This window comes from Octodon degus, unplaced genomic scaffold, assembly GCF_000260255.1.
Source record: "Octodon degus isolate 3935 unplaced genomic scaffold, OctDeg1.0 scaffold00009, whole genome shotgun sequence".
Taxonomy (NCBI): domain Eukaryota; kingdom Metazoa; phylum Chordata; class Mammalia; order Rodentia; family Octodontidae; genus Octodon; species Octodon degus.
In genome coordinates this window covers 31,565,017-31,581,942 of record NW_004524585.1, presented here as the reverse complement: position 1 = coordinate 31,581,942, position 16,926 = coordinate 31,565,017, and the positions used below count along the sequence as shown (strand labels likewise).

General features: G+C 39.3%; 1 protein-coding gene across 6 annotated transcripts in view; it reads right to left on the bottom strand.

The window, feature by feature from the left end:
- The window catches only part of Fam172a (family with sequence similarity 172 member A), a 444,651-nt gene that overhangs the window by 94,668 nt on the left and 333,057 nt on the right, over window positions 1-16,926 (bottom strand). For 3 of the 6 annotated variants that reach the window (XM_023708514.1, XM_023708516.1, XM_023708519.1), the window contains one exon: window positions 15,836-16,585. The exons of the other annotated variants lie outside the window; for them this stretch is intronic. In XM_023708514.1, the coding sequence (XP_023564282.1) occupies window positions 16,017-16,585 (569 nt within the window). In that variant the 3' untranslated portion in view covers window positions 15,836-16,016. Of the gene's footprint in view, window positions 1-15,835; window positions 16,586-16,926 lie in introns of those variants that run through there. 6 annotated transcript variants of the gene reach the window in all.

The following is a 16,926-nucleotide window of genomic DNA, read 5'->3' as shown; positions in this document are numbered from 1 at the left end:
TGGGAGACTTCAATGGGAAAAGGAAAAATTGATTAATATTATACAGCACTGTTGTTTTTGTATTGGTATCACATAAAGAGATGTGGAAAAAGCCAAAGCCAGATTCTACAAGAGAGGGGTTAAATACACCTCAGGAAAATAAGAGGTTATTCTTCAGTTATATTCTTATCCTTTAAGTGCATTAGAGTTGACTGTAAACATAAACAAAAGCCACTGGTGGGCAATTAAATATGAAGAAGTAGCCCATAAAAAGTGGAATATTTAGTATGTATTAGAATCAGTTATACAACATCTGATTTAATGGTTAGATTTTAAGCGTTCCTCTTATAATACATGTTAAATGTTCTCAACAAATCATATTCAGTAATGTAGCAAAATGACAATTTCAATGTAGTCTCAGGCTGGTAGGACAAGAACATTAAGGCAAATTAAAGTGTAATCTTTCATTTACACTAAAAGGTTGAAAATCTGCAGGCATTTGTAACAGGAACTTTAAAATGAATTTGCCTTTCCTGAAGTCATCCCACTAGACACTGAAGAGGAGCCTGGCACGTGACCAGTGAATTATGAGTGAGCCACACCTCAGGGTTAAAGGGCACTGATGACTTCTGCAAATCTCACCAGCGGAGGAGACAGATTACACTGGGGTAGGGCGCCCCACAACCCTAACCTGCTAATACCTTTAAATTCTTCAGGGTGACCTTTAGTCTGGCCTTTTATATTAGTTGTTAGTTACACAAATTACAGCTTAACTGGTATTGTTGGTACCAGTTTGCCCCCAAAAGACAAGTAGAAAGAGGTTATCTCTAATAGCTTCAACTAACTTCAGACAAATTCAGTTGAGCTCATTAGGGACACTCAGCTCCAAGTTTCAGCGGGTCTTTTATGGACATCAAAGTAAAGACAGTACAAGCAATTTTATTTGGGATCCTATAAACCATTTCATAAAGGAAGTGCAGGGGCCAGGGAGATGGCTCAGTGGAATAAGCACTTTCCTGGCAAGCGCAAGGGCCTGAGTTCAATCCCCGGTTCAGCAAATAAATAAATAAATAAATAAGTAAATGAAACATAAAGGAAGTGCAAAAGTAATTATAATTTATGTGACTACAACTTCAGAATAGTTTTTTATTTATTTTAGAAGAGTTTTTAAAAAGGCAATATATAAATATTTTTTATGCTTATTTTAAACCTGTAGGGGCTGCTGATTTTACATACAAGAAGCTAGTTATACTTTAAGCAATGTGAAAATATTTAGCTCACAAAGTCTCTTCAAAATTCTTTTTTAGAATGGGATGATGAAAATTCTATCATGATCTTTGAGAAGTTCGATATTTATATTAATGTTAACCCAAGGTTCTATGGGGATGGGCAGAGGATTCCAACACCCATTTACAAGGATGTGAACACCATCTGCAGAGGTGCAGTAAATTACCGCACAGCGTTAATCTTTAAACAAGACACTAAATCAGGGCAGAAACATACCAAAGAGATTTAGAGCAAAAGAGTCATAACTGAATTATCAAGATTAATGTAAACAGTTTTACACATAAGAATTGCAGATTTTTAACATCATTTTTTTTTGCTTTGAATGAAATTTTTTTCAAAATTAAAAAAACAAAGTACTAATATCTAATTGACATGGAGTATTTTTGAATGTGTATATATAAAAACTTGAAAACAATGGCGGAATGTAATTTAGTAATCTAATGGTATTCTCAGTTAAGACATACAGTAATAAAAATCTGATTTTTAAAAAACAGATACACTAGAAAGTAACTACCGCATTAACATTAGAAAAACATATTTTACAAAAGGGAATCCTTAAACCAAATCCTCACGTTTTTTAAAGATACTGACCAACAGTGATTTGAGTTGTGAAAGTCTTTGGGAAAAAGGAGATGCGTAATGCTTAATTAGGGGATAGTGGGCCATCAGATTCAAGATGCTATTGCTGTTAAGATTCATCATTACTTTATTTGCCACTTAGAAACCATACCACTGATGAAAGTTATGACATAATGTTTTCATATCACACTGGCTGAAAGATGCATCCAAACTTCAGCTAATTAAGATTGTCTTTAGTCAATGATACTCAATATTTTATAATAAATAGGCATTCCATCAATATATCTACATGGATGAACTGTTTTGAGAAAGCAGCTCAGACTTTCAGTTTGAAACCCAATCACTGGTGCCATTAAATAATTTTACCGTATATAAAATATTGAGGGGACACTGACCATAAGTTTTCTGTCTTTTCAGAGCATAAAAGATAGAAAGAACAGTAATAGATGACAGAGTGATTTCAAAGTACTTGAATAATTTATTGATTAACCAGTATCTCTACTTTTTCCTAAAAGAGATTTAAGGCAGATTTCAAAAAGATTGTGTCTAACAAAATAATTAGGGAAATGAAAAATAGAACAGGACAATTGTAGAAAAAAAAACAAAGCACAAGGATGGTAAGAACCTATATAATAATATATGCCATGGGTTTTTACTTTTATTTATTTTTTATTTTTTTTGGGGGGGTGGCTCAGCCCGCTCCAGGGGCAAGGCTGGTGCAGCATGTGGTGCCGGGGATCGAACCCAAGGTCTCTGGGCTTTGCTTACGCTTGCCTAAGCAGGTGCTTTAGAATGCTGAGCTACCTTGCTGGCCCAGAATTTTATTTTTATTACCATTTAAAATAAAACAAATACATTCATTGGTGAGATTTTAGGGATTATTTTGACAGAAGCATAGGAACACAGGACAAACACTTCGCTAATCCCAAGGAACCTCTATAAAGCACATTGTTAAAACCTACTGTTGTTTCTTGAAGGATAGATACCAAATTAAACTATGGTCCAGATAGACAGTAAATGTCAGGAAACCCAACTGCCTTAGTGATTCTCCCTTGATTTTCTGTATGCGTACAGGACAAAATTGGCCTATGGTAGAGATGTCATTAAGGTATCATAGGAAACCAGTGGGTCAACGAGTATTCTGCAGATACCTCCAGAAATGAGTACTTCTACAAGCAGGCCCTCCACAGAGAAGGCCTCAGACTTCACATAATAAAAAAGCAAACATAAAAAATGACTAAGGATGTTGAGATAGTATCTAGATCTATTTCAGAATAATAGACTTCTACACCAGTTGGTATATGAATCAGTTTCAGTTGATATAAATGTGTACTTTACCTTAAATTGAGTTATAAGTAACTCCAAAAAAATACCTCATAGTTTTAGGGTAGTTAGTCTTTGCTTTCCAAACATTCTCATTAAATTCCAACATAGTTAATTTTTCAAAAGGTAATAGGCTATGCACCATTGGGCTATTCTGTCCATTACAGGGATCTGAAAAGCGGAGTGCATTAAAAGCAAGCCCACTACCTTGATCAGATGTCTCAAAATTATTCACCTAATGCATTATACACATTTCATTACACATTTGGGGGATTTTTAGGAGCAATAGTTATTCATGAGAAAGTTTTATTACAAATTATATAGACAATGTAGTATATACATACACAATAGTGTATTATTCAGCCATAAAGAAGAACAGAATCTTGTCATTTACAACAAAATGGATAGAACTACAGAACAGTATGTTAAGTGAAATAAACCAGACACAGAAAGAGAAAGACCATCACATGTTCTTCATATGTGGAAGATAAGAAAAATTGACGTGAAAGTAGAATAGTGGGTACTACTGTTTGAAAAGGAGAAGCAAAGGGTGAAGCTATAAAAAAGGACATTGGTTTTGGTCAAGCATGCTATACTCATGTAGAGACATCAAATCAAGCCCAATCAACATGTACCATTAATATGGTAATAAAAATACACAGATGCTGAAACTTGTATTTGAAGACAAAGCATGATATCAAGAGGCATGTGTTTGCTGACTGGCTCTGACACTAGTGAATTTAGAAAAAAAAATCGATCTTCAAATTCAGCACAGAAATTGAGCATAATGTGAGAAAGTTTTGTAAGGATTAATATTCAATTTAAGGCATTTTAATATTCATAAATGGATATAGCATTGGGCTTATTATTAATAACTAGTGATCTGTATGTATGTTTCTCACTTCACAGAGCACATAAAGTTCTTCTTTTTCTTCACACTGTGCCCACTGCTGCCAACTGGTTGCTATAAAGGTATGCACCTATATGTGCACCGATGCACCCATGTTGTGTGCATTGTCAGGAAGACTCCGCATAGGAGCATATCAATTTTTATTTCATATGAGAATAAGACACTGACTTTAATTAACTATTTGTTTTAAGCTATTTGGCATGTACATTTATTGATTCCTATTCCCTCTCCAGTGTCACACTAGGCATTCTCTCCTATCCAGAGCCGTGGTACCAACAGTATGATATGGCATACCAAAGAATCAACAGAGTTTCTAATCAGATGTACATTTCTACAAAGGCAATTAGTCATCTACTTGAGTCGCTACTTCAGTACCTTCTGTTTTTGTTCAGCTACCAAAATCTTTTCAGTGGTTTCTGTGTATTGTTATACACTTAACTTACTAACAGAATTTTGCTAAGCCTGGTAGGAAGAACTGACTCTTAAGAAGAGCAGGCTCAGTGGGTCTTTCTCTGTATTTGATGAGCCACAGTGTTGAAGTAAACCCTCAGGATGTTTTATTTATGTCACTACAAATCATATTAGTTCCTTGAAGAAAGACCTTCAGAAGTTTGGAACTTAGTATTACGACTCAGCCTATGGAACAGAAGTCAGTATGAGAATAGCCACTTGAAGAAAGATCTCATATCTTAAGTGACAAGAACACCAAAGTACTATACATAAATTATCTGTGGTTTTACTTAATACCCTCTTAAGATTGATATATTAATCTTGCACTATAATGTTAGGAAAACTTTTTTCCTAAAGCATCTTGGAAGGTCTGTATAATTAGGTACTGAAAACTACATAGCCTTTTGGCTTGGCTGTCAGGACTAATGACCACGTTAACTTTCAGCTACAGCAACTAATCACAGCCTAGATTTTTGGTCAAGGCTTCTTTGCTGTCTCCCCAGTTCTAAACTTTGGTTTCTTCCTCTTTATCCTCACTCAATTAATACCTGGTTCTCTTTCAAGACTTAGCATAGTTGGCTCCAAGTTTTTGAGTCTGTCTCTGTCTTTTTTTCTGTGTGTCTATCCCACTCTGTCTTTCTCTCCTGAGTTACTTGCTCCCATCTCTGCGATTCCTTTGCCTATTCTTTTTAACCTGGTCTCCTGATGAAAAGATCCTTGATTTCCTCCTTCCTTTCCTCTACCTAGTTTAAGTGAATCATGTCTAATTCTGAGTATTCGGGACCTAGCCCTTCACTGGCACATTTTAAGTACTTTATTTACTTAGCATAAGGGTGCATGTAATGTTACTGCTCACAAACACGTGAGGCGGTAGAACCTCAGGAAGTGGTTTGAGGCCAGAGTAAGGATGTCTGGGAAATGGCCCAAAACTGCTATGCTGAGTACTGTCATTTCTCTTGCTATATTCTGGATACTATCAATGGTCTATGTAGCTTATATGGTTCCATAATATTTTTAAGATATGCATAATTAAATAAAAATATTTTTTGTGATTAGCATAGGTAACTTCAGGGAAAGTGTTCAGACTACATGTGGAGGAAAACATGCTAAAGATTTATAAGATGTTCCACTGAGTAAGTAGAATCGTCATTGTCCTCCTTAAAACAATGACTGAAAATCTAGACTTGCCTCTTAGTAATAAGTTGTATTTTATTTATATATGGTTTTATTTCAACTGCAACATCACTGGATCAACTGTAAGCAAATATTTAAGTCTCACCAATTCAAGCACCTTCTGTTTTCTGAATGTTCACATGGTATGTATGTCTGCGCAGAGGAGCTTCACTAAATAAATTGTTTACTGACTAATGCAAGAACTCAGTTTAAAAATAAAAATGATACCATTTTTTATGCAGTGTGTCATTTCTAGAACCTCAAATAAAAAGGATATAGATTCTTTCACTTCTCATTGAAAAGTGTTACATTTTTGTTAGTATTTTATTTAAAATTTCTTGGCCTGGAAGACAAAAATTTATGGTGGTAGATTAACTATTTTAATGATGTGACATCAAAGCAACAAAACATTCATTCTTTTCTACTCATGCTGGTACTACGATTGCCTTTTTAGGAGAGTAAGGAACAATACGATAAATTCTTGTAAGGAAAGGTTTTTCCTACCTCTATTGTTTAGTTTAAATCTCAGAGGTAATGTATATTTACTCGGTAGATTAGTGCCATAAAAAAGTTTGAAATGTGATCATTTGCAACATCTGCATGTGTTTAATGGCTGTTTATTATAGAAAGAATGATTTAAAGTTGTATTTTAAAAAACTTACTTGGTGTCTCTTTAGATTTAGCAATATCTTACAATTCTTTATGAAAACAATCACTGTTTACATATTTGCTCTCTGCTGTGTTAGCTCTGCTTTTCATAAATACAACACAATCACAGCAAATTAAAGGCACGGCACCTGACTGTCCGGTTACATTAGTTTGATGAAATTAGTAGCTGACAATACTTAAATGACAGAGCTTTCTTAATAGGTTCTCACAACATTTTTTTAAAATTAAGAATCATATCTGTATCAAATTATCCAAAATTTTCTTCCTAAAACAATGCCTGTGAATTTCACCAATGAGTTTGTTATGGTTTGTGTCTAGGTGTCCCTCCAAAGCCTCATGAAGTCTTGGGGTGGCTTCTGGAGTTTGTGATTGATCACTGTGGGTGTGGCTGCTGCCCCTGCCCTGGGGCAGGTAATCTGCATTACAATGTAAAGTGGGAAGAGAAGTTGGCTGCTTGAGCTGCTGCTACCCCTCCCTTGCACTCTCGCTCTTTGCCACCACCATGAAAGGTTGCCCTCTGCTCTGTGCTGCTCTGTGTTGAACCCAGCTGAGTCTGGACTGAAACCTCCAGTAACTGTGAGCTAAATAAACCTTTCCTTCCTTCATTTTGAGTGTCGGGTATTTGTCCCAGCAACGAGTAAAAAGTAACTAAGACAGAGTTCAAATGTCCTGATCCCAAAATAGACAGAAATAAGTAGCTACTATGATTCTTGATTCCACAATGTTATTGTTTGGGAGAGAAGAAATTTTATTTTTCCTAAAATTTTCCTGAGATGATAGTCCTGAACTGGTAACAGGGACAGCATGTAGATGGAGGACTAGTTGACCTACGTGACCAGTACTCTTTTCTCTTTACCACACTGCCTTTTCTATTACTTCTTTGTAGAAGAAAAGTCTCCCTGGTTTCCTACACCTACCACTCAGCATGTCCTTGTATCTTTACTATACTGAAAGTAGTAGGTGACAGAGGTTGGATTGTGTCCCCTAAAATTTTATGTTGAAGGTTCTGTGCGCCAGCACCTTAGCATGTGGCCTTATTAGGAGATACAAAGTTTACAGAGGAAAGTAAATGTGAAGGAAGTCATAACTTGGGCCAGTCTTTAGAAATACCAAGATGACTAATATTCTTATAAAAAAGGAGAACTAGGGACACAGACATGCATAGGGGAGGATGGCATAAAGAGAGAGAAGACCACCAAGCCAAAGACAGTGGGCTGGAACACATCCTCCACAGTCTTCACAAGGCACCACCCCTGCCCACACTTGACACTGGATGTCCAGTATGAAAAGCCATTGTCATACAGACTTCTGCTGTCTAAACTACACTTTGTGGTGAATGGACACAATGAGCTGCAGAAAAGCTAGACTAATGGATATACGTACTAGTCAGCATTCTGCTACCATAACTAAAAGCAAGATGTACGAAGAGAAAAGGTTTGCTTTGGATTACAGGTCTGCAGATTTCAGTCCCTATCAGCTGGCCTATTGTTTTAGGGCCTGCAGTGAAGCAGCATATTGTGGTAGGGTGCAAAGTGGCTCACTTCATGGCCAGGATGTGAAAAGTAGAAGAAGAAAGGGCGCAGGTCCCACTATTCTTTCAGAGTCAACACCACTGACCTGAAGGCCTCCCGCTGGGTCCCGCCTCTGAAAGGCTCCCCCATCTCCCAATAGTGGAAGCTGGAGACCAAGTGTTACCAGACAGGTCTGCATTGGGAGAGACAGCTAAAAAGCAGGCAACAAGAAAAGTTATGAGGAATCACAGTCTGAGGACCAGAGTTGGCTCACCCTCCACGTACTCTGTGTCCTCTTAGCCTGCACATGCAACCTGTGGTAAATAGTTTTATTTTTACTCACAGGTGCACAGGCAATTATAGGCTTTTAAACAACCTCAGAGTTCATTCTTTTTAATTATAAAATGCTATATAGTTCTTTTGTTTTCTGTCCTTTTGAGACAGGATCTCACTATGTGGTTCGGGCTGGACTTGAACTCACATGTTGCCCAGGCTAGCCTCGAACTCACAGCTACAGTTTTGCCTCAGCCTTCTGAGTGCTGGGATTATGGGCATGTGCCACCATACCCAGCAAAATATATATGGTTTTTAAAAAAGTTTTTACATAAATTCTTCAAATGAAAAACTTATCATCAGTTCCTTTATTTAGTTGTCATTTGATAGGTAAGGAAACGGTCTCTTATAACTGCATTCCAATTTATTTATTTATTTTTTTTCAGTACTGGGGTCCAAACTCTGAACCTTATACTTGCCAGGCAGGCACTTAAGCCACTTAGCTATCTCCCTGGCCCTTGCATTCCAATTATTATAATCCCTCAAATTATCTCCCAATATCAGTGGTAAGTTTTTTCACAACTGAGATCATTATTTCTACTATTTTGTTCATTTATTTACTAAGTTTTGGCCATAAACTGTTAAATACCTTCTGTGGGATGATTCCTAGGGATGCAAAAGACGGACTTCTGAGTTTATTATAAGTACAGCAAGGTATGGTGTAGAACAATAAAGAGAAATGGAGCACTTCACATGTGAAGTGAAAGCCAAGTGATTTCTTTCTGCTATCTCAGGGTTACATCAAGTCTTATCCCCTGGTTTGCTAGATACATAGCACAGAGAGGAAGTAAAGGCTGAAAGAAGAAGTTCATGCCAAATAACAGATCCAGTAAGTTAGCCACATGGGAAATAAATGTCTCTTTCCCAAACTATGCCCTGCCTACAGGACCATACTTTCTCTGCAGGTCCCTCTGGCTTACAATTTTACTTACCAATTGATACAATCAGAAGGAATCCTTGGCACAGTACACCGCAGGGCTATAAACATAAATCCTCCCAATGCCTTACCCTGCTCCTACCATAGAATACCTATCATAAGTAAGCCACAATCACCTATTTATTTAAGACTGGGATGCTGCAGCAGATTTCAAGCTGTTTTTGGTCCTCCCTGCCCCTTAATACCTAGGACACTACCTGGTACACAGAGTGCCCAATAAAGCACATATTTGAAGTTATCTTAGATTTTCATTAGTTTCATGATGTTATGGGCTAAGCAGGGGCTTAGTTAAGTTACACATGGGCTAAGTAAGTTACAGACAAAAATTCATATACTGAAGTCTTCAATATTAGTACTTTAGAATGTTTTGCAGACAAGACCTTAACGGAAGTGGTTAGGTTAAAATGAGGTCGTCAGGGTGCACTGTAAGTCAGTATGATTGATGTCCTCATAGAATGAAAAAGAAATGTGGACATGGACACATTGAGAGGGAGGCAGTGTGAGGCACTAAGGCTAAGACAGTCCTGTGCTCCTCTACAGGTAGGATGGCACAGATCCTTACCGCATTGCGTGCAGAAGAAACCAACGGCCCACACTGTGGTCCCCGACTTCTGACCTCCAGAGCTGTGTGAAAATACATTTCAGTGTTCAAACAAATTAATCTCCAGGACTGTGTGGCAGTCTTGGAAAATGAATACAGTGTATATCAACACAGGTTCTCTATGAAAAAGGTTGTTAAGATGTTAAACTACTTAACGCTCTCCAGAGCCTCAAAGCTGTCCCGGGAATGTTATTATTTGTCCTCAAACAAGTCCATTTAATGCACTTTACACATTGCCCTAGCCACTGAGCCAGTTCTGAAGAGGCTCTACCCTTGACCATGAGCAAGGGAAAGTATGCTAGTTGTCAAATAATACAGTTCGTTATTCACTTGAAGAAAGACACACAGACCATGTAGTTTTAGAAAGCAATATTCAATTTGAAATGCAGAAACTTCCCAACAAGGCTTCAATTTTCCCTTTTTCAGCCAAAGTCTTCGGCAGTTAGGCAGTGGAAGAGTCAACAGAAATAACTACAACTAGTTGAGAGTTTTGTTATTCTGTTGGAAGCTAGAGAAAGAAAATTTAAGAAGTCCAAGTTCAAGGACAAAGTAGCTGAGCCTGACCTTAGCTGAACTGAGAGCAGGGCCACAAGGCAAAAAGTGAGGCAGCAAGGTGGCTGCCCAGCTGGCCTGTGATGGCAGACTGTGTGGCTCCTCCCGAGCTGCCTGGCATGACTCTCCTCACAGGTGCAGCCATGATAATGTTTAGGTCTTACTTTAAGGCTTTCACTAGGTTTCAGGGTGGGTTCACAAGCACATGACAGCTCTTCTTTCAACTGTCTGGGGATGTACTCACTCACAGGAGGCTGACCCTGCTTTCCCACACCAAGATCCATACATTTCATTTGTATTCATTTGCTTTCCTGAAAAATGACAAGCACGGAAGATTCTGCTATGTTAATGTCAAGATTTTGCTATTTGCAAGTGCTTTTTTAAATTGGAAAATAAACATCCAGAAACATGAGAATGATTTGGGTTTATATTATATTCTAAATATGGATTAACTACATAGAGGTATATAAACACCGTAAGTATAATTGCAAATTACCATGTTGAGCCAGAAAACAGACATATGGCAGGTGTTTTCACTTACTGAACTACACTACAGCTCTTTAACATTAATGGGCACCTGATCATTAAAAAAATAATTCAAATCCTAAATTTTAGTATTATCTTCCTCATCTAGACTTGTCCCTTTAGAGAACTGTCATTCTTTTATGGAAACTACAAATGTGACTAAAAATAATGTGGCTATATTTAGTTTTTAAGTATTGCTTTGAAATGAAGGATTAGTATTTTAGAAACACAATTAGGAGAATGATTTTCTAAAAAATATTTCTTGGATTATTAAACAACTACTATATATAGCAAGGATTCTAAAGGAGTACCACCAATTATGTGTGCTTCTGCCACTTTTTTCTTTACAAATGGTATCCAATGGTCCAGTTTAATAAAGTGGTTTGCCTCATTCAGTGATCTACTCTGAACTTCCTGTTTGTCAAGAATTGTGGTCCAATAACACAGCTTAATTTTACCAGGGATTCCATGTTATTTGTTTAACCCCTTACTGTTTAACCCTTTTACAGTATTTGTTTTTAATTTCTTTTGGCTTCATTTTAAAAATGTTGTAATGATTACTTTTACTGCTAAATTTTCATAGTTACCTTCTTATAAAAATTCTTAAAATTTGAAAAGATGGCTCAAAGAGACTGAACAGTTTAAATTCATTTCATATGAATTACCAAGAGCCCTTGCTCTAGGTTGCACCAGTCTTCATTCCAATGAACGAAGTAGCCAAATATTTGTTTCTGATTTTTCTCATCACTAGTACCATGCTGTTCAAGTAGGACAAAGCATAGGACCCATCTTCAAATTTAATTTGATGTTTTCTTAAATTTTATTCTTTTAGCCTAGAATGACTTTGTCTAAACTATTAACTCCATATTCCACTGGGATTTTATTGGAATGGCATTATAGTTTTCCTCTCCTTTCCTTTCCTTTCCTTTCCTTTCCTTTCCTTTCCTTTCCTTTCCTTTCCTTTCCTTTCCTTTCCTTTCTTTTGATGGTACAGGGACTAAATTCAGGACCTTGTGCTTGCCAGGCAAGCACTTATTCTCCTGAGCTATCTCCCCAGTCCCTGTAGTTTTACTTTACAGCACTGTTTTACATAGATAATACCATTATATACTCTAGATGAATTCATCATGAACAGTTTCTGTCAAGGAAATCAATACATTTAGTAAGCAAGACTTTTTAGAAAGTAAGAACAAAAATAGCTGTTCTGAAAAATAAATTCTTGTGAATTTATTTATAGTAGAAGAACCCTGCAAACTGGTTCTTCTACTATAAGAATGCACAGGGGCAAGGGAGATAGCTCAGTAGAATAGGCACTTGCCTGGCAAGCTCAAGGTCCTGAGTTCAATCCTCGGTACCGCAAAAAAAAAAGAAAAAAGAAAAAAAAAGAAGAATGTACAGACTGGGTAACTGAAAAAATGAAATTATAAAAAACAGATGCTAATTCAAGAACAAATACTGATTTGGAATGTGGGAAAATATCTAAACACCTCATATTTTCTTAGACAAAAGAAAACTAGGAAGCGGAGAAATTACTCTTAATGGTAATTTCATTAAGGTGCTAAGGGCTGATGAAACTATATGAACAAGAAAAGATAATTATGTAGTATGTGGTCAAAACTTGAAACATCAAAAATCATTTAGGGCTTAATACTATACTGAGCTAGGAATATCCAGAAAATATAGATTTTCAAACAAAAATTACTCATTGGATGGATACTATCAAGAGGAAATTACTGAAAGCAAGTTGGACAAAGGGAAGGTGACACTTATAGTCTGAACCTCTATAACTAAAAAGTGTCATGGTTCTCTTTGAAAATTTGATGAAGACTATCAACTGTCTTTAAAGAAAATGCACATGCACACATGATAAGCACACTACTCTGCTTATATTAATTTATTTACTTATTTATGTATTTATTTGATACAGAGTCTCACTACACAGTTTGGATTCACAGTGATCCTCCTGTTTCAGCCTCCTCAGCAGTAGGATTACAGGCATGCACCACCACGTCAGGCTTTGGTGGCTGGGTCCTTAAGTTTGCCAGGCAGTTGCTGAGACTACTGAGCTATCTCCCCAGCCCCTGCTTATATTCTAACAGGGTTCAGGGTCTTCAGGCTAGGAATATCTGTCTTGGCTTAAAAAAAAACCCCACAAGATAATGGAGACTTTTGACAAAAACATATTTGGAAAATGATGGTGAAGACTTACAGTCTTCAGTTTTTCAGTGGAGGTGGGAGAAATCAGACAAATATGAGGACTTGTCTGTTGCTGACACCTGCCTCTGTTAACTACTCCATTGAAATTGTCATCATTACAGGTGTCCATGGCATCTCTGTTAATGGAAGAAAATCAATTAAATATTATTCAGTTATAAAAAGGAATGAAGTTTGGATGTGTGGCACACACAGATAAGCCTTGAACAGAGGCCGAAATAAGCCAGATACAAAAGGCCATATATCATATGATCCTACTAATTGGAAATGTCTAAAATAAATAAATTCATAGAGAATAAAGTAAATTAGGCATCACTGGGGGTAGGGATGGGGAAACAGCTATTGCTTAGTAAGTGCAGGAATTAAGTTGGGGGGGGGATGCCAAAATGAAAGTAGAGAGTGGTCCTGGCTCCATGGTGTGCGTGTCCTTCAGCCACACAAAATGAACTTATAATAAAGTGGCTATCATGGCAAACTAAGCTATATACTACACACATGGAAATAAAGGTAAAGGTTAGACTTTCCACACCACAGGAAGGGAACGGCAGGTACAGGCATCAGGATGCCCTATCTTGTGTGGTGCTGGACTTGGCTATGGGACCAAGGTGAGGGCAGATCAGGATGGGGGTCTCTCATCTGGACTCCATAGAGTACTCTTCCATACAGCCACCAGGAAACAGAAACAAAAACAAAAGCAAACAAACAAAACCAAGCAAAGTAGGTACTACTGGAATGTCATTAGGAAAAAAGAAATAAAAGTAACCAAAGGAAACTAGGGGAGCTATTAATAAGAATGAAATCTAAAATTAGAGAATAAAAACATCAGCAAGTAGAATAAAAGTAGAAAAGCTTGCCTTTTGCAAATACCTATAGAGTAAAAATAGGACACACAGGTGTGTGGCAGCAGATCTGAGAAAAAGAGCTCTTCCTGCCCCCTGCTGGTGCTGGAGTTTAAAATGGAGTCATAAGCAGGCTAAGCAGGTGCTCTACCACTGAGCTACATCCCCAGCCCTACTACATGATAATCAAGACTGACCAAACTGGCAGTGGAAAAGTGAGAGAGACCAGTGTTAGAGAAATGAGTTGAGATATACAAAGGTAAAACCACCATGAATGCTAGGTGAACAATCACAGACATCTATTTGCTGGGGAGATGGCTCAGTAGAGTAAGCGCTTGCCTGGCAAGCACAAGGGCCTGAGTTCAATTCCTGGTTTCACACACACACATACACACACACAAAAAGTGATGCACAAACATCCATTCAAAACCTGTGCTCACTTCCTTTTCACCAAAACCGCCATTTTCCAGTAATTTGCCAAAATGACTAACACAAAAGGCAAGAGGAAGGGAACCTGGTATATGTTTTCCAAGCCTTTTAGAAAACATGGGGTTGTGCCTTTGGCCACATACATGACAATCTACAAAAAGGGTGATATTGTAGACATCAAAGGAATGGGTACTGTGCAAAAGGAATGCCTCACAAATATTACCATGGCAAAACGGGAAGAGTCTACAACATTACCCAGCATGCTGTTGCCATTGTTGCAAACAAGTAAGGGCAAGATACCTGCCAAGAGGATTAATGTGCATATTGAGCATATTAAACACTCAAAAAGTCATGACAGTTTCCTGAAATGTGTCAAGGAATATGATCAGAAAAAGGAAGCCAAAAGAGAAACATACCTGGGTTCAACTGAAGCGCCAGCCTGCCCTCCCAGAGAAGCACACTCTGTGAGGACCAATGGGAAGGAACCTGAGTTGTTGGAACCTATTCCCTATGAATTCATGGCATAAAATGGGGGTGTTGCTCTGCCATTCAGTACCTAACTGGCAGCTTAAGTGTTCTACATCCTGTGTAAAAATAAAATCATCCTGTGTTACAAGGGTGGTTTTCTTAGTTGAACAGGTATGTGGTACCTTCTTACCTCAGAAATATTTGCAGATTTTCACTGTGCCTAGTAATTGTGTCTAGTTTTTACTCTTCAGTGTTTTTCTTGCTGAAAGATATTGCTGAGGTATTGTGCAGGTATATACCCAAATATTCAAATATTTATAAAATATTTATATTGGCTTCAAGATCCTGTAAGTTACCATAGGAAAAGATGTATCAAAATAAATGGAAGTCACTTCAGAAACAAATGTAAGTCCATTTCAGTTAAATAAACTGTTTAAAGTGCGCGTGCATGTGCACGCACACACAGACACACACACACAAACACACACAAACACCTGTGCTCTGAAGAAAGTGTAACAGACCCCCAAGGAACAATCCAAATGGAATCAATAACTGAAGGGTGCTAGAACCCGGGCAGCTGCTGCTGCTGGGCAGTTTGCCTTGCTCAGTAACAAAGGGGCTAAGAGCAAAGCAATTCAGGGGCAGGAGAAAAGCACACCCGGGGCCAAAGCTGCAGAGAGGCAGCAAGCTGGGGCACTGGAAATAGAAAGGGGAATCAGTGAAAGGCCGCCTGGAAGAAGCTCCTGCCTCTGCCAGGGCTGTGCACACTCCTTTCCTACCCCAGTCTGGGATCTTCACCAGGAGCAACTATTATGTTGGGGTTTTTGTGTTTGTGTTGGCTTAGGGTTCTGGTTTAATAAAAAAATAGTATTCTATGGTAGCTGGTGGCTTGAGTTTTTCACTTAATATTATGTTTATAAGAAAAAAATGGACAGCAGGCACAATCTTGAATTAATAATAAAAGCAGAAACAAAGTACTGAAATTTGTATATTGTAATATGTCTTAAAATCTAAAACCAGGGCTTGTTTAAAATAAAGGAAAAACCACAAAGCAACAATAAACTACCCTCCCAAATTTCTTCCACAACTCCACCCATGCCCCAGCGAGGGAGCCCAGGCCTCCCTCTTGCATCTCCCCAACTCTTCCGCCCAGGGAGGTTTTGGGGGCAGACAGCAGGATTTGCCCTCCAGGAAAAGGTGTGTAGGAGTGGGGAGGGGCAGTAAGGCAGGGGCTCCTCTAGTGGAGCTCTAGATGCAGCCCAGGGGCCCAGGGCAAGCACTTGGATGGCCCCAGGAAAGGCGGTCTGGCTGCGGGTGTGATCTCCTGCAGGGACCCCGGGTCTGGTTCCGAAGACAGAACCACGTCTGGACCAGCTCCTTCCGGAGGCGGAGGTACCCAGCGATGCAGCTGATCTGCTGGGGTGTGGGGTTCGGACACTGCAGGAAGAGCTGCTCCAGGTCTTCGCGGAATCTTTTCTCTCTGTACTCGCGTCTCTGCTTCCGGCCCTCCTGCAGGATCAGCTCCATCTTCCAGAGGCCTCGGCGGCTCTTGCTGTTCATCTCTGCCAGCCACAGCTTCAGCAGCAGCCCCACCTTCCACATTTTGGCCCGGCTGAGCTGTTGGGACTCGAAGCGGCAGATGGTCGTCTGGCTGAGCGCCTCTCCGAACATCGCGCCCACTGCGACACCCACGTCCGCCTGCGAGTAGCCCAGGGTTAGCCTCTTCTGCCGCAGCTCCTGGGCCAGCTGCCCCATCTCCTGTTCTGTGACGGAGATGTCCTCGGGCAGCTCCAATTTGGGGGTGCTCTGCAGGGTGACGCGGGCTTTGAGGCCAGTGGGCTCGGAGGGGCCTGGAAGCCAGGGCCTTGCCTTGCTAGCTCTGCAGGGGGCCACCTCATGCTGGAATTCATAAGGCGGGGGGCCCACGGGGACACCCCACACCTCAGGACCTCCGCAGATGATTGGCCCGATCCGTGGCCAGACCATCAGTCTGCCAGGGGCCACCTGGACACCCAACCAGCTTGGATAGTCAGCCCACAGGGGCATCGGCCACAGCCCAGGACACCCACTCCTCCCCGTGCCTGGAAGAGGGCCTAAGTTTGGGGGTCCGGGTGCAGCCATGGGGTAGGACGCCAACCCCCAGTAAG